Raw genomic sequence first — 18,154 nt, 5'->3', positions numbered from 1 at the left:
ACTTTTCCTTTTCCGATACCCTACGCCCCTGTCCACCCAGCAGTGAATGGGTACCAGGTATTAATTGGGGGTTGTGTCCCGTCTCCTGGGGTCTGTTCCCTTCTCCTATAATTCCTTCCCCTTCTGTCTCTCTCCGGCATATGACCACAGATGTTGCGCCGACTAAACGAAACTTTCCAACTTTTCCTTTTCCGATACCCTACGCCCCTGTCCACCCAGCAGTGAATGGGTACCAGGTATTAATCGGGGGTTGTGTCCTGTCTCCTGGGGTCTGTTCCCTTCTCCTATAATTCCTTCCCCTTCTGTCGCTCTCCGGCATATGACCACAGATGTTGCGCCGACTAAATGCTACTTTCCAACTTATCCCAGAGTTGGTACAATGTGAAGGAGGCTTAAAAGTCGTTAGGTTATCGTGGCCTAGGGTCGGCACAGTGTGAACAGGGCCCTACTCTGGTGGCTGATGCCTTTTCACGTAAGATTTTGATATGCGGCAAAACGGAATCGTCTACGTGAGCTTTTGACTCAAATCACGTCAAAACTTTTTAAAAATTTGCCGAAAATAAAGTATCTTTTAGAATCGCATCAAATTTTTTTGCGTCAAAGATCCGAGCTAGACCTATAAAATACCATAATTGTCAACTCTCTCGTGCCGTTGGATGTGAAGTGATAATTGCCAGTGGTTTAGTTGCCTCAGCAGGCAGTCCGTGAGCACGACTCATCCCTTTAACCCAGTAGCAGCGGGGATCATGTTTCTTAATGGTCCCTCCAAGCGAGAAAAGAGAGAAAAAATCACCCCTCACACATACCATTTCATAATATATATCAAAGCATTTGTGATCAGATTATGTATCATCTATTTTTGGGGGTTTATATCATGGCACAAATTTGGCCCGTCGCCGATACACGGTAAAGCCACAAATTTGGCCCGTCGCTGCTACACGGTAAAGCCACAAATTTGGCCCGTCGCCAATACACGGTAAAGCCACAAATTTGGCCCGTCGCTGCTACTGGGTTAAGCAGCAATACGTTACTTTAATTGGTAACTGATCACTAGAGGTCACTCAAGGATTTCGTGGATTCTCGCTTAGAGGGACCATTAAGAAACATGATCCCTGCTGCTACCGGGTTAAGTAGGTGACGAGATAATTCTATGATGATAAAACCAATCTTTACCAAAACAGCAAACAGACTACATAGAGCACATTAAAGCCTATCAGATATAAAATTGTTTTGTTCTCTGAGATGTTAAAAAGAAGGAATTTAATGTGGTACTTACATTTACCTAATCACTGGCAAAAGAATGTGAGTAGGAAAACCCTAGTCTGGACCATAGAATCTGTGTGCTCTGAATATCTATGTAACCTTCTCTCTCTCTCTCTCTCTCTCTCTCTCTCTCTCTCTCTCTCTCTCTCTCTCTCTCTCTCTCTCTGTAGACAAGTAAATTCAGACTGCACCAAATTTTTCTTCATCAACATTGTAGTGCGAGAATAGAATAAGCTCCCACTGTCAGTCGTCCAGTGTAACACGATTGACTCCTTCAAAAACAAGCTCGACCGTCACTTCCTTCAACTTAATATTAACTAGAGTAGAAATGCAACGTTTTGGAGCCTTCTGATTTATGTAGAATCACTTAGGTTGACGCATAGACCACCTACTCTGGATTATGGGGTCTGTGTGGTCTGATTTTCTATGTAATTCTATGTACTCTCTCGCTCTCTCGCTCTCTCTCTCTCTCTCTCTCTCTCTCTCTCTCTCTCTCTCTCTCTCTCTCTCTCTCTCTGTGTCTCTCTCTGTGTCTCTCTCATGCAAATGGTAAATAACATTAAAAAGTAAAACAGTGAATGACAATTTTAGAATATTATCAATAATAGGCTTCATGAAAACTTTTGACAGTGATATTGATACCTACAGCATTGATTCATCCTGCTGCGCTTGTTAGGAATATGCTTGGATTCTATTAAAATGTGTAATTATTCATATATGCGCTACGGAGGAGAGAGACAGGTGAGGTGTGGTCCGTGCTTATGATATGTGACCTGCCTTTTTATATATTTTTATTTTTTACAACAAAGGAGACAGCTCAAGGGCACACAGAAAAAGGAAACAATAATAAAAAAGCCCGCTACTCGCTGCTCCTAAAAAAAGAATCAAAAGAGGTGGCCAAAAGCGAGGTCAGCTTCGGGAGGAGAGATGTCCTGATACCCTCCTCTTGAAAGAGTTCAATTCGTAGGCAGGAGGAAATACAGATGAAGGAAGCAATATATTTGTTTGCAATCTCAATAGTCATACAGTACAATAAATAAGCATTAAGTGTGTAAGGTGGATTTGGAACTACCCATTGAATTTGTCCCTACTATTTTGTCCAGAAGGGAATTACAGAGAGTTATAACTGTCTCTGAAAAATCATGTTCTGCAGTATATAAAAGAAAATTAGCAAACTGATGAGACACCTAGGGTCGTATTATGACATTTCGCCGCCCAAGAACACCTATTTGACAAGGCTTTCGTAGGAGTTGTGGGCATTGCCAGGAGTAGTTTTATGACCCTGGTGGTAGTTTGACCCTTCTTCTGTACCGTGAACCTAAGGAAACACTCATTAGACCCCGACTGACCCCCTCTTTGACCTTTAGAAATAGCTGATGTGAGAAGGGAAATTGTCTTGTAATACCAGCCAAGTATAAATATAAGGTTGTATAATAAGACATTTCACCGCCCAAGAACACATATTTGACAAGGCTTTCGTAGGAGTTGTGGGCATTTCCAGTAGTAGTTTTATGACCCTGGTGGTAGTTTGACCCTTCTTCTGTACCGTGAACCTAAGGAAACACTCATTAGACCCCGACTGACCTCCTCTTTGACCTTTAGAAATAGTTGATGTGAGAAGCGAAAGTGTCTTATGATACCAACCCTTCAATCTGTGACCTCTAGTTGCCGACTGGAAGGGTTTAATGACTGATAGGGTGAGAGGTACCTGAGCATTTGATAAGACCTGAACAGATAAGGTGTCCATTGATAAAATATAAAATTAGAGAATCGAGTCACTGAGAGTATGGGAGCGCTTCATTCATGCAAGGGGGCTTCGTGGTGCAGTGGTTAGCACACTCAGCTCACAACCGAGAGAGCCCGGGTTTGATTCCCGGGTGGAGTGGAAAAATTTGGGCGGCTTTTCCGATATCCTACGCCCCTGTCCACCCAGCAGTAAATGGGTACCAGGTATTAATCCTTCATCTGTATTTCCTCCTGCCTACGACTTGAACTCTTTCAAGAGGAGGGTATCAGGACACCTCTCCCGAAGTTGACCTCTCTTTCGGCCACCTCTTTGGATTCTTTTTTTAGGAGCAGCGAGTAGCGGGCTTTTTTTTATTATTGTTTCCTTTTTTGTTTGTGCCCTTGAGCTGTCTCCTTTGTTGTAAGAAAAAATATTGATCGCTGAAGCACTATGCTTTCTTGGGCGCGCTTGTTTGCCGTTTATATAAGCATAAATGAATGTTCATTCATGGACTTCCTCCTTCCTTCGCTCCTTCCTTCATTCACTGATACAAACTTGTCTTCGGCATCACTAATGGTGTGGCATCGTTGACCTTCAGGGAAGCCAGCAGTGCTACCATTGACCATTCTCTGGATAGTCATCGGCTTTACATGATAGTTTCTTCTCTGCACCCATAGATCAGTTGTTCATTCTCACTGCTAATGGAGGATGATTTTCCCGCATGGTTATGGCCGTAGTCAGTTACATTGAAAAGTTATTACTAAATCCTGGAGGGGTTCAGTGTTGGCAGCCCTGGGTTGCCATGGTTACCGCGTCCCTGACATGCAGGATTATTTTTTTTCGGGCTTATCACGAGCCACCCAGAATTATTATTATTATTAATTATTATTGTATTTCTTCATGAACGAGTTTCCTGGTGCTACTTCCACGTGTATCCTTAGTTGTATAGTCACTCTGTCCTGCCTGGGGGTTGGGATGGCATGCGATCCCTTCTCCTTTGTTGTTTACCTGCAACAATAAACTATCAATCAATCAAAGTCTGTTAAGTCAGGTATTCATAATCAGGAGTATATTAAATCTGAACAAATGAAGATAAGAAAATGCAGAATGTTATCACCAGAGTTGCCAAATTATCGTACTCAAAACATCGCATTTATCAGTTCCAGGGCCCAAAACTTTTCTACCCACACAGATAACGAAATTCCAGATAAAGTTATCGTTAAAAGCATTACTTTTTGGCTTTTGTTTGCGATAGCTGTGACTCATAAACCGGAAAATGCGACGTGCTGAGTGGCTGAGTACGATAATTTGGCAACCCTGGTTATCACGTTTTACAATAAATGATGGACCAAAACAAATCGATCGATGTATAATCACACTCTGTCCTGCCTGGGGGTTGGGATGGCATGCTCCTCCCTTCTCCCTTGTTTACCTGCAACAATAAACAGTCAATCAAAGTCTGTTAAGTCAGGTATTCATAATCAGGAGTATATTAAATCTGAACAAATGAAGATAAGAAAATGCAGAATGTTATCACGTTTTACAGTGAATGATGGACCAAAACAAATCGATCGATGTATAATCACACTCTGTCCTGCCTGGGGGTTGGGATGGCATGCTCCTCCCTTGTTTACCTGCAACAATAAACTATCAATCAATCAAAGTCTGTTAAGTCAGGTATTCATAATCAGGAGTATATTAAATCTGAACAAATGAAGATAAGGAAATGCAGAATGTTATCACGTTTTACAGTGAATGATGGACCAAAACAAATCGATCGATGTATAATCACTCTGTCCTGCCTGGGGGTTGGGATGGCATGCTCCTCCCTTCTCCCTTGTTTACCTGCAACAATAAACTATCAATCAATCAATCAATCTTTACCTTCATCAGACGCCTTCCAGTTAGACTCACAGGGTACACACAATTCACAAGGCTTTCGTATAAGTTGTAGGCATTTCCAAGAGTAGTTTTATGACCCTGATGGTAGTTTGACCCTTCTTCTATACCGTGTACCTAAGAAAACACTCATTAGAACCAGAACCCCTCTATAACCTTTAGTAGAAGTAGCTGATGTAAGAATCGAATGTCTTGTAATACTACTACGACCTGTGAGGAAGAATCACCCCAAATAGAAGGCTATCACCCCCCTTGAAGAGCTTTTGATAGGATTGCGTAGTGCTTACAGATAGTGGCATCTCATCTATATGATCTATAGTCTAGTCATTTGGGCAAGGCCACTCACGGTAGGGTATTGTTAGATTCGCCCACCCCACACACCACCAGGGTCATAAAAGTACCCCTGGAAATGCCCTAAACTCCAAGGAAAGACTAGTAAATTACGTGTTCTAATGAGTGTTCTTTTAGGTTCACGGTACAGAAGAAGGCTCAGACTACCACCAGGGTCATAAAAGTACCCCTGGAAATGCCCTAAACTCCAAGGAAAGACTAGTGAATTACGTGTTCTAATGAGTGTTCTTTTAGGTTCACGGTACAGAAGAAGGCTCAGACTACCACCAGGGTCATAAAAGTACCCCTGGAAATGCCCTAAACTCCCACGAAAGACTAGTAAATTACGTGTTCTAATGAGTGTTCTTTTAGGTTCACGGTACAGAAGAAGGCTCAGACTACCACCAGGGTCATAAAAGTACCCCTGGAAATGCCCTAAACTCCAAGGAAAGACTAGTAAATTACGTGTTCTAATGAGTGTTCTTTTAGGTTCACGGTACAGAAGAAGGCTCAGACTACCACCAGGGTCATAAAAGTACCCCTGGAAATGCCCTAAACTCCAAGGAAAGACTAGTGAATTACGTGTTCTAATGAGTGTTCTTTTAGGTTCACGGTACAGAAGAAGGCTCAGACTACCACCAGGGTCATAAAAGTACCCCTGGAAATGCCCTAAACTCCAAGGAAAGACTAGTAAATTACGTGTTCTAATGAGTGTTCTTTTAGGTTCACGGTACAGAAGAAGGCTCAGACTACCACCAGGGTCATAAAAGTACCCCTGGAAATGCCCTAAACTCCAAGGAAAGACTAGTAAATTACGTGTTCTAATGAGTGTTCTTTTAGGTTCACGGTACAGAAGAAGGCTCAGACTACCACCAGGGTCATAAAAGTACCCCTGAAATGCCCTAAACTCCAAGGAAAGACTAGTGAATTACGTGTTCTAATGAGTGTTCTTTTAGGTTCACGGTACAGAAGAAGGTCAGACTACCACCAGGGTCATAAAAGTACCCCTGGAAATGCCCTAAACTCCAAGGAAAGACTAGTGAATTACGTGTTCTAATGAGTGTTCTTTTAGGTTCACGGTACAGAAGAAGGGTCAGACTACCACCAGGGTCATAAAAGTACCCCTGGAAATGCCCAAAACTCCAAGGAAAGACTAGTGAATTACGTGTTCTAATGAGTGTTCTTTTAGGTTCACGGTACAGAAGAAGGCTCAGACTACCACCAGGGTCATAAAAGTACCCCTGGAAATGCCCCAAACTCCAAGGAAAGACTAGTGAATTACGTGTTCTAATGAGTGTTCTTTTAGGTTCACGGTACAGAAGAAGGCTCAGACTACCACCAGGGTCATAAAAGTACCCCTGGAAATGCCCCAAACTCCCACGAAAGACTAGTAAATTACGTGTTCTAATGAGTGTTCTTTTTAGGTTCACGGTATAGAAGAAGGCTCAGACTACCACCAGGGTCATAAAAGTACCCTGAAATGCCCTAAACTCCAAGGAAAGACTAGTGAATTACGTGTTCTAATGAGTGTTCTTTTAGGTTCACGGTACAGAAGAAGGCTCAGACTACCACCAGGGTCATAAAAGTACCCCTGGAAATGTCCTAAACTCCACGAAAGACTAGTAAATTACGTGTTCTAATGAGTGTTCTTTTAGGTTCACGGTACAGAAGAAGGCTCAGACTACCACCAGGGTCATAAAAGTACCCCTGGAAATGCCCTAAACTCCCACGAAAGACTAGTAAATTACGTGTTCTAATGAGTGTTCTTTTAGGTTCACGGTACAGAAGAAGGCTCAGACTACCACCAGGGTCATAAAAGTACCCCTGGAAATGCCCTAAACTCCAAGGAAAGACTAGTGAATTACGTGTTCTAATGAGTGTTCTTTTAGGTTCACGGTACAGAAGAAGGCTCAGACTACCACCAGGGTCATAAAAGTACCCCTGGAAATGCCTTAAACTCCAAGGAAAGACTAGTGAATTACGTGTTCTAATGAGTGTTCTTTTAGGTTCACGGTACAGAAGAAGGCTCAGACTACCACCAGGGTCATAAAAGTACCCCTGGAAATGCCCTAAACTCCAAGGAAAGACTAGTAAATTACGTGTTCTAATGAGTGTTCTTTTAGGTTCACGGTACAGAAGAAGGCTCAGACTACCACCAGGGTCATAAAAGTACCCCTGGAAATGCCCTAAACTCCAAGGAAAGACTAGTGAATTACTCTGTCCTGCCTGGGGGTTGGGATGGCATGTTCCTCCCTTCTCCCTTGTTGTTTACCTGCAACAATAAACTATCAATCAATCAATCAATACAAACTGCTAATATATGTTCAAGCACTGCCCAAGGTGATTTAACTTAATTATGCATTTTATGTTGGTTACTTAACAGTTTATTATTACTAACCATTTTACTATGTTGATTACTTAACATGACAAGTAGGTTACATCATCCAGCTCTGAGCTACCCAGCCAGAAGGGGGAAATGGAACCGCTGGGACCGTATTTTAAGACCCCATCGCTTCTCACATCAACTATTTCTAAAGGTCAAAGAGGGGATCAATCTGGTTTTCATGAGTGTTTTTTAAGGTTCATGGCACAGAAGAAGGGTCACACTACCACCAGGGTCATAAAACTACCCCTGGAAAGGCCTGCAGCTCCTACGAAAGCCATGTCAAATATGTGAACTTGGGCGAGGAAATGTTTTAAAATACGACCCCTAAGGTGCCGTGAGTGGCCTTGTCCAAATGACTAGACTATATAGTATTTGTTTATCAATGTTATGAAGGCGGCAAATCAGTAACTCGAGGCTTGCGAGTACCAGTATGGATCGTGTCCTGTATTTTGAAGAGCCTTGATTGATTGTTTATTGTTGCAAGTAAACAAAAGGAGAAGGGATCGAGGAGCATGCCATCCCAACCCCCAGGCAGTACAGAGTGTGATTATACATCTAAGGATAAATATAGAGGACGAAAAAAAAATGTATAGAGAAAAGTCTTGGAGATTCCAGTAGTAGATTCGATCCGTCCAAAAATGGTCGACGGTTTTGAGTCTACAAGATTAGCGTTGTTCGGGTCGATCAAACTGTTCGTTTTATCTGGCGAGTTACAAGGTCGATGGATTTAAGAGAGAGAGAGAGAGAGAGTTAACGTGTGTCCACCTCAGCCTTGTGATAATATAAATAAGCAACAAAAATTGAAAATTGACCCACACACTAGTTAACCGTAGTAAAAAAAAGTTAATTATTTACTATGCAAGAAAACTGCATCAATAAATTGTTTTCTTAATATATAAACACTTGGGTCCTAAAAGTTCGTCTTGCCAAAAAAAAAAAAATGGGTTTAGGTGTGGTAAGATCAGTTCCCTCGGCACCTTGTTTCAGCTGACCCCTCATGCCCTAGTCATTTAAGTTTATTTTGGGACCTCACTTAGATATGAATCCCCCACATTTTCCCTTTCATCTCTCTCTCTCTCTCTCTCTCTCTCTCTCTCTCTCTCTCAGTGGTCAGTGTAACACGATATTGACTCCTTTAAAAACAAGCTCGACCGTCACTTCCTTGAACGTAATATTAACTACAGTAGAAATGCAAAGTTTTGGAGTCATCTGATTAGTGTAGATTTCTAACGTAAATCTATGTAAATCTCTCTCTCTCTCTCTCTCTCTCTCTCTCTCTCTCTCTCTCTCTCTAAAATAGATACCGTCAATTATGGTCGATTTCGAGTTAGAAAAATATTAGTTATGTCGCAAATAGCTGTTTTATTTATATAAGGCCTGCTAATTTTCTTCTTGGTGGACAGCTTCAAGGCTGTTTAATAATCATAATCAGCGATCTTGTAAATCAACAAAACAGCTATTTGTGACATGGCTAATATTTTTAACTCATAAACGACTATAATTGACGGTGTTTGTTATTGCTGCCTGCTTGTTATTGACTCTGACGGCTGTTTACTATGCGTAGGCTAGCATACTGTATCAACCTTAGTCTATATATACCAAGTCAAGTCACTCTGCTTCAAAACTGCGACCGGTACGCGCAGGAGGCAGTCTTGGGGCGGAGCAGCGGGATGACGTCACTTGGAGCCAAAAAAAAAAGAAAAAAATGCCCGACACTTCAAGGGTGACTAAAGTTGGGGCCGTATGTGCACTCTAGATGTGCATTCTTGCCTTCCTTCACTGCGCGTTCTGGCAAGCCACTGACGAAAAAATGTCTTATTGTGCTATTGCGTGACTGTAATCCCATTGCCTACAAACGGCGGTGTGGGGTGTGAGGGAGGGCATGTTGAAGTGATTGATTTAGATTAGTCCGCCTTTCCTCGTTCTCTCCAAATCCCTGTTTCTTCATTCTCTAGTTTGGCTCCAAGCAGCGTCACGCATACACCACGCCTCGGCCGTGTCTCCTCCCACCACCGTTGCCAGATTGTTGTACTTAGAGCATCGTGTTAACTAATTTTTAACACTCGACGATCCCCAAAAGATATCAGGAATTAACGATTGTAATGATAACTATAAATGAGTCTCGTTATTTGGGTGTAGGAGACGGTTTTGGGGTCGGAAATTGGTATAAGGACGAGGCTGAGTAAGGCAATCTGGAAACGCTGCCTCCCACAAACCTGCGTATGACTTGACTTGCTGTATATAGTCTTAGGTATCAACAAAATCGGACCCGCCGTGTGGCTGCTGGCTGCCGATGCGCAATAATCCTCACTTCAGACTCGGGTGAACCGACTATAGCCGACACTAAGACATAAAAAATATAAAAAAAACTCTCACAATTCTTGAAGCGTGGGAGCCGACTTGTATAATCTAAAAGTCGCTGTGTTGTCGTGGTCCAGAGTCGGCACAGTGTGAAGCTTAAATTAGCATGCTACTTTGAATTGTTTATAATGGCGCCATCTTCTCTTGGCTCATGCTGCCCCCCGGAACTTGTTCTTGATTCACTTGGGCGGTTTCCGCTAGAGTCCGGGTTGATGGGTAGTTTTAAGCCACTCGGCGGTGACTGAAAAATCCCAGGTGGTAGCGTGGGGATTCGAACTCGCGTTGTCCATCGTGCGGTGAATGTGGGTCCAGCACTCTACCACTCAGCCACCGCCTACTCTAAATTAATATGATTATTATTTTTATTATTACCTGTTATTACCTGTATCCCATTTACCCTCACCCATACCACTTACCCATTATTCTCTGCCCCACCAGACATGTACCAGATCAGTATGGCCTATGCGTACTGGAAGTCTGGCAAACATGGCGATACTGCAGTGTTCGATCTCTTCTTCCGTAAAAACCCATTCCAAGGAGAGTTCACCATCTTCGCTGGACTGCAAGAGTGTCTCACCTTTGTGCAGAATTTTCATTATTCCGAATCAGGTAAGAGGGGGAGGGATGTAGAGTTTAGCCTGGTAGCAGTGACGGGCCAAATTTGTGCCATGATATAAACCCCCAAAAATAGATGATACATAATCTGATCACAAATGCTTTGATATATATCATGAAATGGCTTGTGTGAGGGGTGATTTTTTCTCATTTTTCTCGCTTGGAGGGACCATTAAGAAACACGATCCCTGCTGCTACCGGGTTAACTGTGCTAAATGGGAGGTGACCCATAAGATTAGGTCAACAAAACCATCATGCTCTGAGAACCTTATTTAGTGTATATTCTTGGTTCATGACACATATTGAAAAACAGCTTGACACACCTAAATCAGCATGCCTCGAGAAGTGACTCACCTAGCTTTTTTCTCCCTTCCCCACAGACATAGACTACCTGCGTGAGAATTTGCCGCCCTCAGTAGAGCCTGAATATTTTGAGTTCCTGGCAAACTTAACAGCCGATGAGGTCACAATGTATGCAGTGGATGAGGGCAAGGTGGTGTTCCCCAGGTAAGAACTACTACTACTACTGGGGGGCTTCGTGGTGCAGTGGTTAGCACACTCGGCTCACAACCGAGAGAGCCCGGGTTCGATTCCCGGGTAGAGTGGAAAAAATTGGGCGGCTTTTCCGATACCCTACGCCCCTGTCCACCCAGCAGTGAATGGGTACCAGGTATTAAGCGGGGGTTGTATCCCGTCTCCTGGGGTCTGCTCCCTTCTCCTATAATTCCTTTCCCTTCTGTCTCTCTCCGGCATATGACCACAGATGTTGCACCGACTAAACGAAACTTTCCAACTTTTCCTTTTCCGATACCCTACGCCCCTGTCCACCCAGCAGTGAATGGGTACCAGGTATTAATCGAGGGTTGTGTCCTGTCTCCTGGGGTCTGTTCCCTTCTCCTATAATTCCTTTCCCTTCTGTCTCTCTCCGGCATATGACCACAGATGTTGCACCGACTAAACGAAACTTTCCACACTTTCCTTTGTCCACCCAGCAGTGAATGGGTACCAGGTATTAATCGAGGTTGTGTCCTGTCTCCTGGGGTCTGTTCCTTCTCCTATAATTCCTTCCTCCTGTCTCTCCGCATATGACCACAGATGTTGCCTAAAACTTTCCAACTTTTGTCCACCCAGCAGTGACTGGGTACCAGGTCTTAATCGAGGGTTGTGTCCTGTCTCCTGGGGTCTGTTCCTTCTCCTATAATTCCTTTCCTTCTGTCTCTCTCACAGATGTTGCATTCATGAAACTTTCCAACTTTACCACTACTACTACTACTAAAAATAATAATAATAATAATAACAATAATAATAATAATAATAATAATAGAAATCCCTTACATAAGAGTTAACCAGCATCTTCACTCTATTATCCCTCACGCTGGTAAACTCTGGAGCAATCTTCCTTCATCTGTATTTCCTCCTGCCTACGACTTGAACTCTTTCAAGAGGAGGGTATCAGGACACCTCTCCTCCCAAAGTTGACCTCTCTTTCGGCCACCTCTTTGGATTCTTTTTAGGAGCAGCGAGTAGCGGGCTTTTTTATTTTTTTATTATTGTTTCCTTTTTTGTGTGCCCTTGAGCTGTCTCCTTTGTTGTAAAAAAAAAAAAAAAAGCTTCAAAAGACACTGCATTAACCTGGTAGCAGCGGGGATCATGTTTCTTAATGGTCCCTCTAAGCGAGAAAAATGAGAAAAAATCACCCCTCACACAAACCATTTCATAATATATATCAAAGCATTTGTGATCAGATTATGTATCATCTATTTTGGGGGGTTTAAATCATGGTACAAATTTGGCCCGTTGCTGCTACACGGTAAAGCCACAAATTTGCCCCGTCGCTGCTACACGGTAAAGCCACAAATTTGCCCCGTCGCTGCTACACAGTAAAGCCACAAATTTGGCCCGTCGCTGCTACACGGTAAATCCACAAATTTGGCCCGTCGCTGCTACACAGTAAAGCCACAAATTTGCCCCGTCGCTGCTACACGGTAAAGCCACAAATTTGACCTGTCGCTGCTACACGGTAAAGCCACAAATTTGCCCCATCGCTGCTACACGGTAAAGCCACAAATTTGTCCCATCGCTGCTACACGGTAAAGCCACAAATTTGACCCGTTGCTGCTACACGGTAAAGCCACAAATTTGTCCCATCGCTGCTACACGGTAAAGCCACAAATTTGCCCCGTCGCTGCTACACGGTAAAGCCACAAATTTGACCCGTCGCTGCTACACGGTAAAGCCACAAATTTGCCCCGTCGCTGCTACACGGTAAAGCCACAAATTTGACCCGTCGCTGCTACCGGGTTAAACGAAAAATAGATGGTAAATGCAATTGTGATACATAGATACATTTCCTTCCATTGCAGGGTGCCATTGCTGGTGTTGGAAGGTCCCCTCATTGTAATCCAGCTCCTTGAAACCACCTTGCTGAACTTGGTCAACTATGCCAGGTACCAACTTCTGCTCAAAACCTCTTCTGCAGCTGTCTGTGATTTTAGCAACAGTTTCAGTAGACTGTTGTATCCTTCATAACAGTCTAGTCTCATTACATATCAATTTCCTCAGACGATCTTTCTGATTCGTTCCGTGTTGGCAAAGTTTCCCTCATTATTTTAATTTCGTAGGTTTCCCTTTGATATCTAATTGGAAGGTATGTGTATTTACCTAGTTGTGAAATACAGGAAAAGCGCTGTTCTAGGCTTGTGCTGTCCCGTCTCCATAAGGCTCATCATCCAGTTTGGCTTTAAATTCATGAGTTTTTGCACACTCAGTCTCCTCGTCAAGTCCGTTCCATGTTATGCTTCTGTATGGAAAACTGTATTTCTTGATGTCTCTCCTACAGTCGCTCTTCTTCAGTTTCTTACCATTGCCTCTTGTCACACTTCTGTCACGTTCCACTAGGTCTTCCCTGTCCAGTTTCTCCAATCCCTCTTGTGTCCTGTACAATGCTATTAGGTCCCCTCTCTCTCTTCTGCTCTCCAGTGTGTGTGTGTGTGTGTGTGTGTGTGTGTGTGTGTGTGTGTGTGTGTGTGTGTGTGTGTGTGTTTACCTATTTGTAGTCTACCAGGCCCGAACTAAGCTCTAATAGTCCCGTCTCCATATCTACATTTATCTCTGCCTCTGTGGTGGATAGTGGAGTGTTTCCCATGTGGTATTGGTGTGCTGGATATCCCTTCACTGGTAGCCTGGTAACATACACTCCCAGGTCTTTCTCTGCCTCTGTGGTGGATAGTGGAGTGTTTCCCATGTGGTATTGGTGTGCTGGATATCCCTTCACTGGTAGCCTGGTAACATACACTCCCAGGTCTTTCTCTGCCTCTGTGGTGGATAGTGGAGTGTTTCCCATGTGGTATTGGTATGCTGGATATCCCTTCACTGGTAGCCTGGTAACATACACTCCCAGGTCTTTCTCTGCCTCTGTGGTGGATAGTGGAGTGTTTCCCATGTGGTATTGGTGTGCTGGATATCCCTTCACTGGTAGCCTGGTAACATACACTCCCAGGTCTTTCTCTGCCTCTGTGGTGGATAGTGGAGTGTTTCCATAGTTGTATTGGTGTGCTGGATATCCCTTCACTGGTAGCCTGGTAACATACACTCCCAGGTCTTTCTCTGCCTCTGTGGTGGATAGTGAGTGTTTCCCATGTGGTATTGGTGTGCTGGATATCCCTTCACTGGTAGCCTGGTAACATACACTCCCAGGTCTTTCTCTGCCTCTGTGGTGGATAGTGGAGTGTTTCCCATGTGGTATTGGTGTGCTGGATATCCCTTCACTGGTAGCCTGGTAACATACACTCCCAGGTCTTTCTCTGCCTCTGTGGTGGATAGTGGAGTGTTTCCCATGTGGTATTGGTGTGCTGGATATCCCTTCACTGGTAGCCTGGTAACATACACTCCCAGGTCTTTCTCTCTGGTGGATAGTGGAGTGTTTCCCATGTGGTATTGGTGTGCTGGATATCCCTTCACTGGTAGCCTGGTAACATACACTCCCAGGTCTTTCTCTGCCTCTGTGGTGGATAGTGGAGTGTTTCCCATGTGGTATTGGTGTGCTGGATATCCCTTCACTGGTAGCCTGGTAACATACACTCCCAGGTCTTTCTCTGCCTCTGTGGTGGATAGTGGAGTGTTTCCCATGTGGTATTGGTGTGCTGGATATCCCTTCACTGGTAGCCTGGTAACATACACTCCCAGGTCTTTCTCTGCCTCTGTGGTGGATAGTGGAGTGTTTCCCATGTGGTATTGGTGTGCTGGATATCCCTTCACTGGTAGCCTGGTAACATACACTCCCAGGTCTTTCTCTGCCTCTGTGGTGGATAGTGGAGTGTTTCCCATGTGGTATTGGTGTGCTGGATATCCCTTCACTGGTAGCCTGGTAACATACACTCCCAGGTCTTTCTCTGCCTCTGTGGTGGATAGTGGAGTGTTTCCCATGTGGTATTGGTGTGCTGGATATCCCTTCACTGGTAGCCTGGTAACATACACTCCCAGGTCTTTCTCTGCCTCTGTGGTGGATAGTGGAGTGTTTCCCATGTGGTATTGGTGTGCTGGATATCCCTTCACTGGTAGCCTGGTAACATACACTCCCAGGTCTTTCTCTGCCTCTGTGGTGGATAGTGGAGTGTTTCCCATGTGGTATTGGTGTGCTGGATATCCCTTCACTGGTAGCCTGGTAACATACACTCCCAGGTCTTTCTCTGCCTCTGTGGTGGATAGTGGAGTGTTTCCCATGTGGTATTGGTGTGCTGGATATCCCTTCACTGGTAGCCTGGTAACATACACTCCCAGGTCTTTCTCTGCCTCTGTGGTGGATAGTGGAGTGTTTCCCATGTGGTATTGGTGTGCTGGATATCCCTTCACTGGTAGCCTGGTAACATACACTCCCAGGTCTTTCTCTGCCTCTGTGGTGGATAGTGGAGTGTTTCCCATGTGGTATTGGTGTGCTGGATATCCCTTCACTGGTAGCCTGGTAACATACACTCCCAGGTCTTTCTCTGCCTCTGTGGTGGATAGTGGAGTGTTTCCCATGTGGTATTGGTGTGCTGGATATCCCTTCACTGGTAGCCTGGTAACATACACTCCCATGTCTTTCTCTGCCTCTGTGGTGGATAGTGGAGTGTTTCCCATGTGGTATTGGTGTGCTGGATATCCCTTCACTGGTAGCCTGGTAACATACACTCCCATGTCTTTCTCTGCCTCTGTGGTGGATAGTGGAGTGTTTCCCATGTGGTATTGGTGTGCTGGATATCCCTTCACTGGTAGCCTGGTAACATACACTCCCATGTCTTTCTCTGCCTCTGTGGTGGATAGTGGAGTGTTTCCCATGTGGTATTGGTATGCTGGATATCCCTTCACTGGTAGCCTGGTAACATACACTCCCAGGTCTTTCTCTGCCTCTGTGGTGGATAGTGGAGTGTTTCCCATGTGGTATTGGTGTGCTGGATATCCCTTCACTGGTAGCCTGGTAACATACACTCCCAGGTCTTTCTCTGCCTCTGTGGTGGATAGTGGAGTGTTTCCCATGTGGTATTGGTGTGCTGGATATCCCTTCACTGGTAGCCTGGTAACATACACTCCCAGGTCTTTCTCTGCCTCTGTGGTGGATAGTGGAGTGTTTCCCATGTGGTATTGGTGTGCTGGATATCCCTTCACTGGTAGCCTGGTAACATACACTCCCATGTCTTTCTCTGCTTTTGTGGTGGATAGTGGAGTGTTTCCCATGTGGTATTGGTGTGCTGGATATCCCTTCACTGGTAGCCTGGTAACATACACTCCCAGGTCTTTCTCTGCCTCTGTGGTGGATAGTGGAGTGTTTCCCATGTGGTATTGGTGTGCTGGATATCCCTTCACTGGTAGCCTGGTAACATACACTCCCAGGTCTTTCTCTGCCTCTGTGGTGGATAGTGGAGTGTTTCCCATGTGGTATTGGTGTGCTGGATATCCCTTCACTGGTAGCCTGGTAACATACACTCCCAGGTCTTTCTCTGCCTCTGTGGTGGATAGTGGAGTGTTTCCCATGTGGTATTGGTGTGCTGGATATCCCTTCACTGGTAGCCTGGTAACATACACTCCCAGGTCTTTCTCTGCCTCTGTGGTGGATAGTGGAGTGTTTCCCATGTGGTATTGGTGTGCTGGATATCCCTTCACTGGTAGCCTGGTAACATACACTCCCATGTCTTTCTCTGCTTTTGTGGTGGATAGTGGAGTGTTTCCCATGTGGTATTGGTGTGCTGGATATCCCTTCACTGGTAGCCTGGTAACATACACTCCCAGGTCTTTCTCTGCCTCTGTGGTGGATAGTGGAGTGTTTCCCATGTGGTATTGGTGTGCTGGATATCCCTTCACTGGTAGCCTGGTAACATACACTCCCAGGTCTTTCTCTGCCTCTGTGGTGGATAGTGGAGTGTTTCCCATGTGGTATTGGTGTGCTGGATATCCCTTCACTGGTAGCCTGGTAACATACACTCCCAGGTCTTTCTCTGCCTCTGTGGTGGATAGTGGAGTGTTTCCCATGTGGTATTGGTGTGCTGGATATCCCTTCACTGGTAGCCTGGTAACATACACTCCCAGGTCTTTCTCTGCCTCTGTGGTGGATAGTGGAGTGTTTCCCATGTGGTATTGGTGTGCTGGATATCCCTTCACTGGTAGCCTGGTAACATACACTCCCATGTCTTTCTCTGCCTCTGTGGTGGATAGTGGAGTGTTTCCCATGTGGTACTGGTGTGCTGGATATCCCTTCACTGGTAGCCTGGTAACATACACTCCCAGGTCTTTCTCTGCCTCTGTGGTGGATAGTGGAGTGTTTCCCATGTGGTATTGGTGTGCTGGATATCCCTTCACTGGTAGCCTGGTAACATACACTCCCAGGTCTTTCTCTGCCTCTGTGGTGGATAGTGGAGTGTTTCCCATGTGGTATTGGTGTGCTGGATATCCCTTCACTGGTAGCCTGGTAACATACACTCCCAGGTCTTTCTCTGCCTCTGTGGTGGATAGTGGAGTGTTTCCCATGTGGTATTGGTGTGCTGGATATCCCTTCACTGGTAGCCTGGTAACATACACTCCCATGTCTTTCTCTGCCTCTGTGGTGGATAGTGGAGTGTTTCCCATGTGGTATTGGTGTGCTGGATATCCCTTCACTGGTAGCCTGGTAACATACACTCCCAGGTCTTTCTCTGCCTCTGTGGTGGATAGTGGAGTGTTTCCCATGTGGTATTGGTATGCTGGATATCCTCTCTCAAGTTGCAGGACTTTACATATTTCTTCATTGACTTATTGCCCCATACCTGTAGCTTGGTGATGTCTTCTTGTTGGAAATCTGCAGTCAAGGGATTAACTGTGATACAATTTGCTATCATACATGTACCATTCAATCATCTACACATCACTCTTACTATCACATTAACTGCTAACGTTATAGTCATCAAAAGGCTCCTCCTAATCCTCTACCAACAGCCTGGTGGCCACGAATGCAGCCCGCTTCCGCATGGCTGCTGGGCGCAAGATGAAGCTGCTCGAATTTGGTCTGAGGAGGGCACAAGGTCCTGATGGAGGGCTATCCGCCTCAAAGTATGCCTACTTGGGTG

General features: G+C 44.8%; 2 protein-coding genes across 5 annotated transcripts in view; one reads left to right on the top strand and one right to left on the bottom strand.

The window, feature by feature from the left end:
- The window catches only part of LOC126988668 (uncharacterized), a 114,754-nt gene that overhangs the window by 55,954 nt on the left and 40,646 nt on the right, over nucleotides 1-18,154 (bottom strand). The window lies entirely within an intron of this gene.
- The window catches only part of LOC126988743 (nicotinate phosphoribosyltransferase-like), a 49,555-nt gene that overhangs the window by 2,499 nt on the left and 28,902 nt on the right, over nucleotides 1-18,154 (top strand). Inside the window, exons 3-6 of the mRNA XM_050847117.1 lie at nucleotides 10,404-10,574; nucleotides 10,961-11,087; nucleotides 12,944-13,027; nucleotides 18,024-18,151. Coding sequence (XP_050703074.1) covers nucleotides 10,404-10,574; nucleotides 10,961-11,087; nucleotides 12,944-13,027; nucleotides 18,024-18,151 — 510 coding nt within the window. The remainder of the gene's footprint in view (nucleotides 1-10,403; nucleotides 10,575-10,960; nucleotides 11,088-12,943; nucleotides 13,028-18,023; nucleotides 18,152-18,154) is intronic.

Source organism: Eriocheir sinensis, chromosome 6, assembly GCF_024679095.1.
Source record: "Eriocheir sinensis breed Jianghai 21 chromosome 6, ASM2467909v1, whole genome shotgun sequence".
Taxonomy (NCBI): domain Eukaryota; kingdom Metazoa; phylum Arthropoda; class Malacostraca; order Decapoda; family Varunidae; genus Eriocheir; species Eriocheir sinensis.
This window is presented reverse-complemented; position numbering and strand designations above follow the sequence as displayed.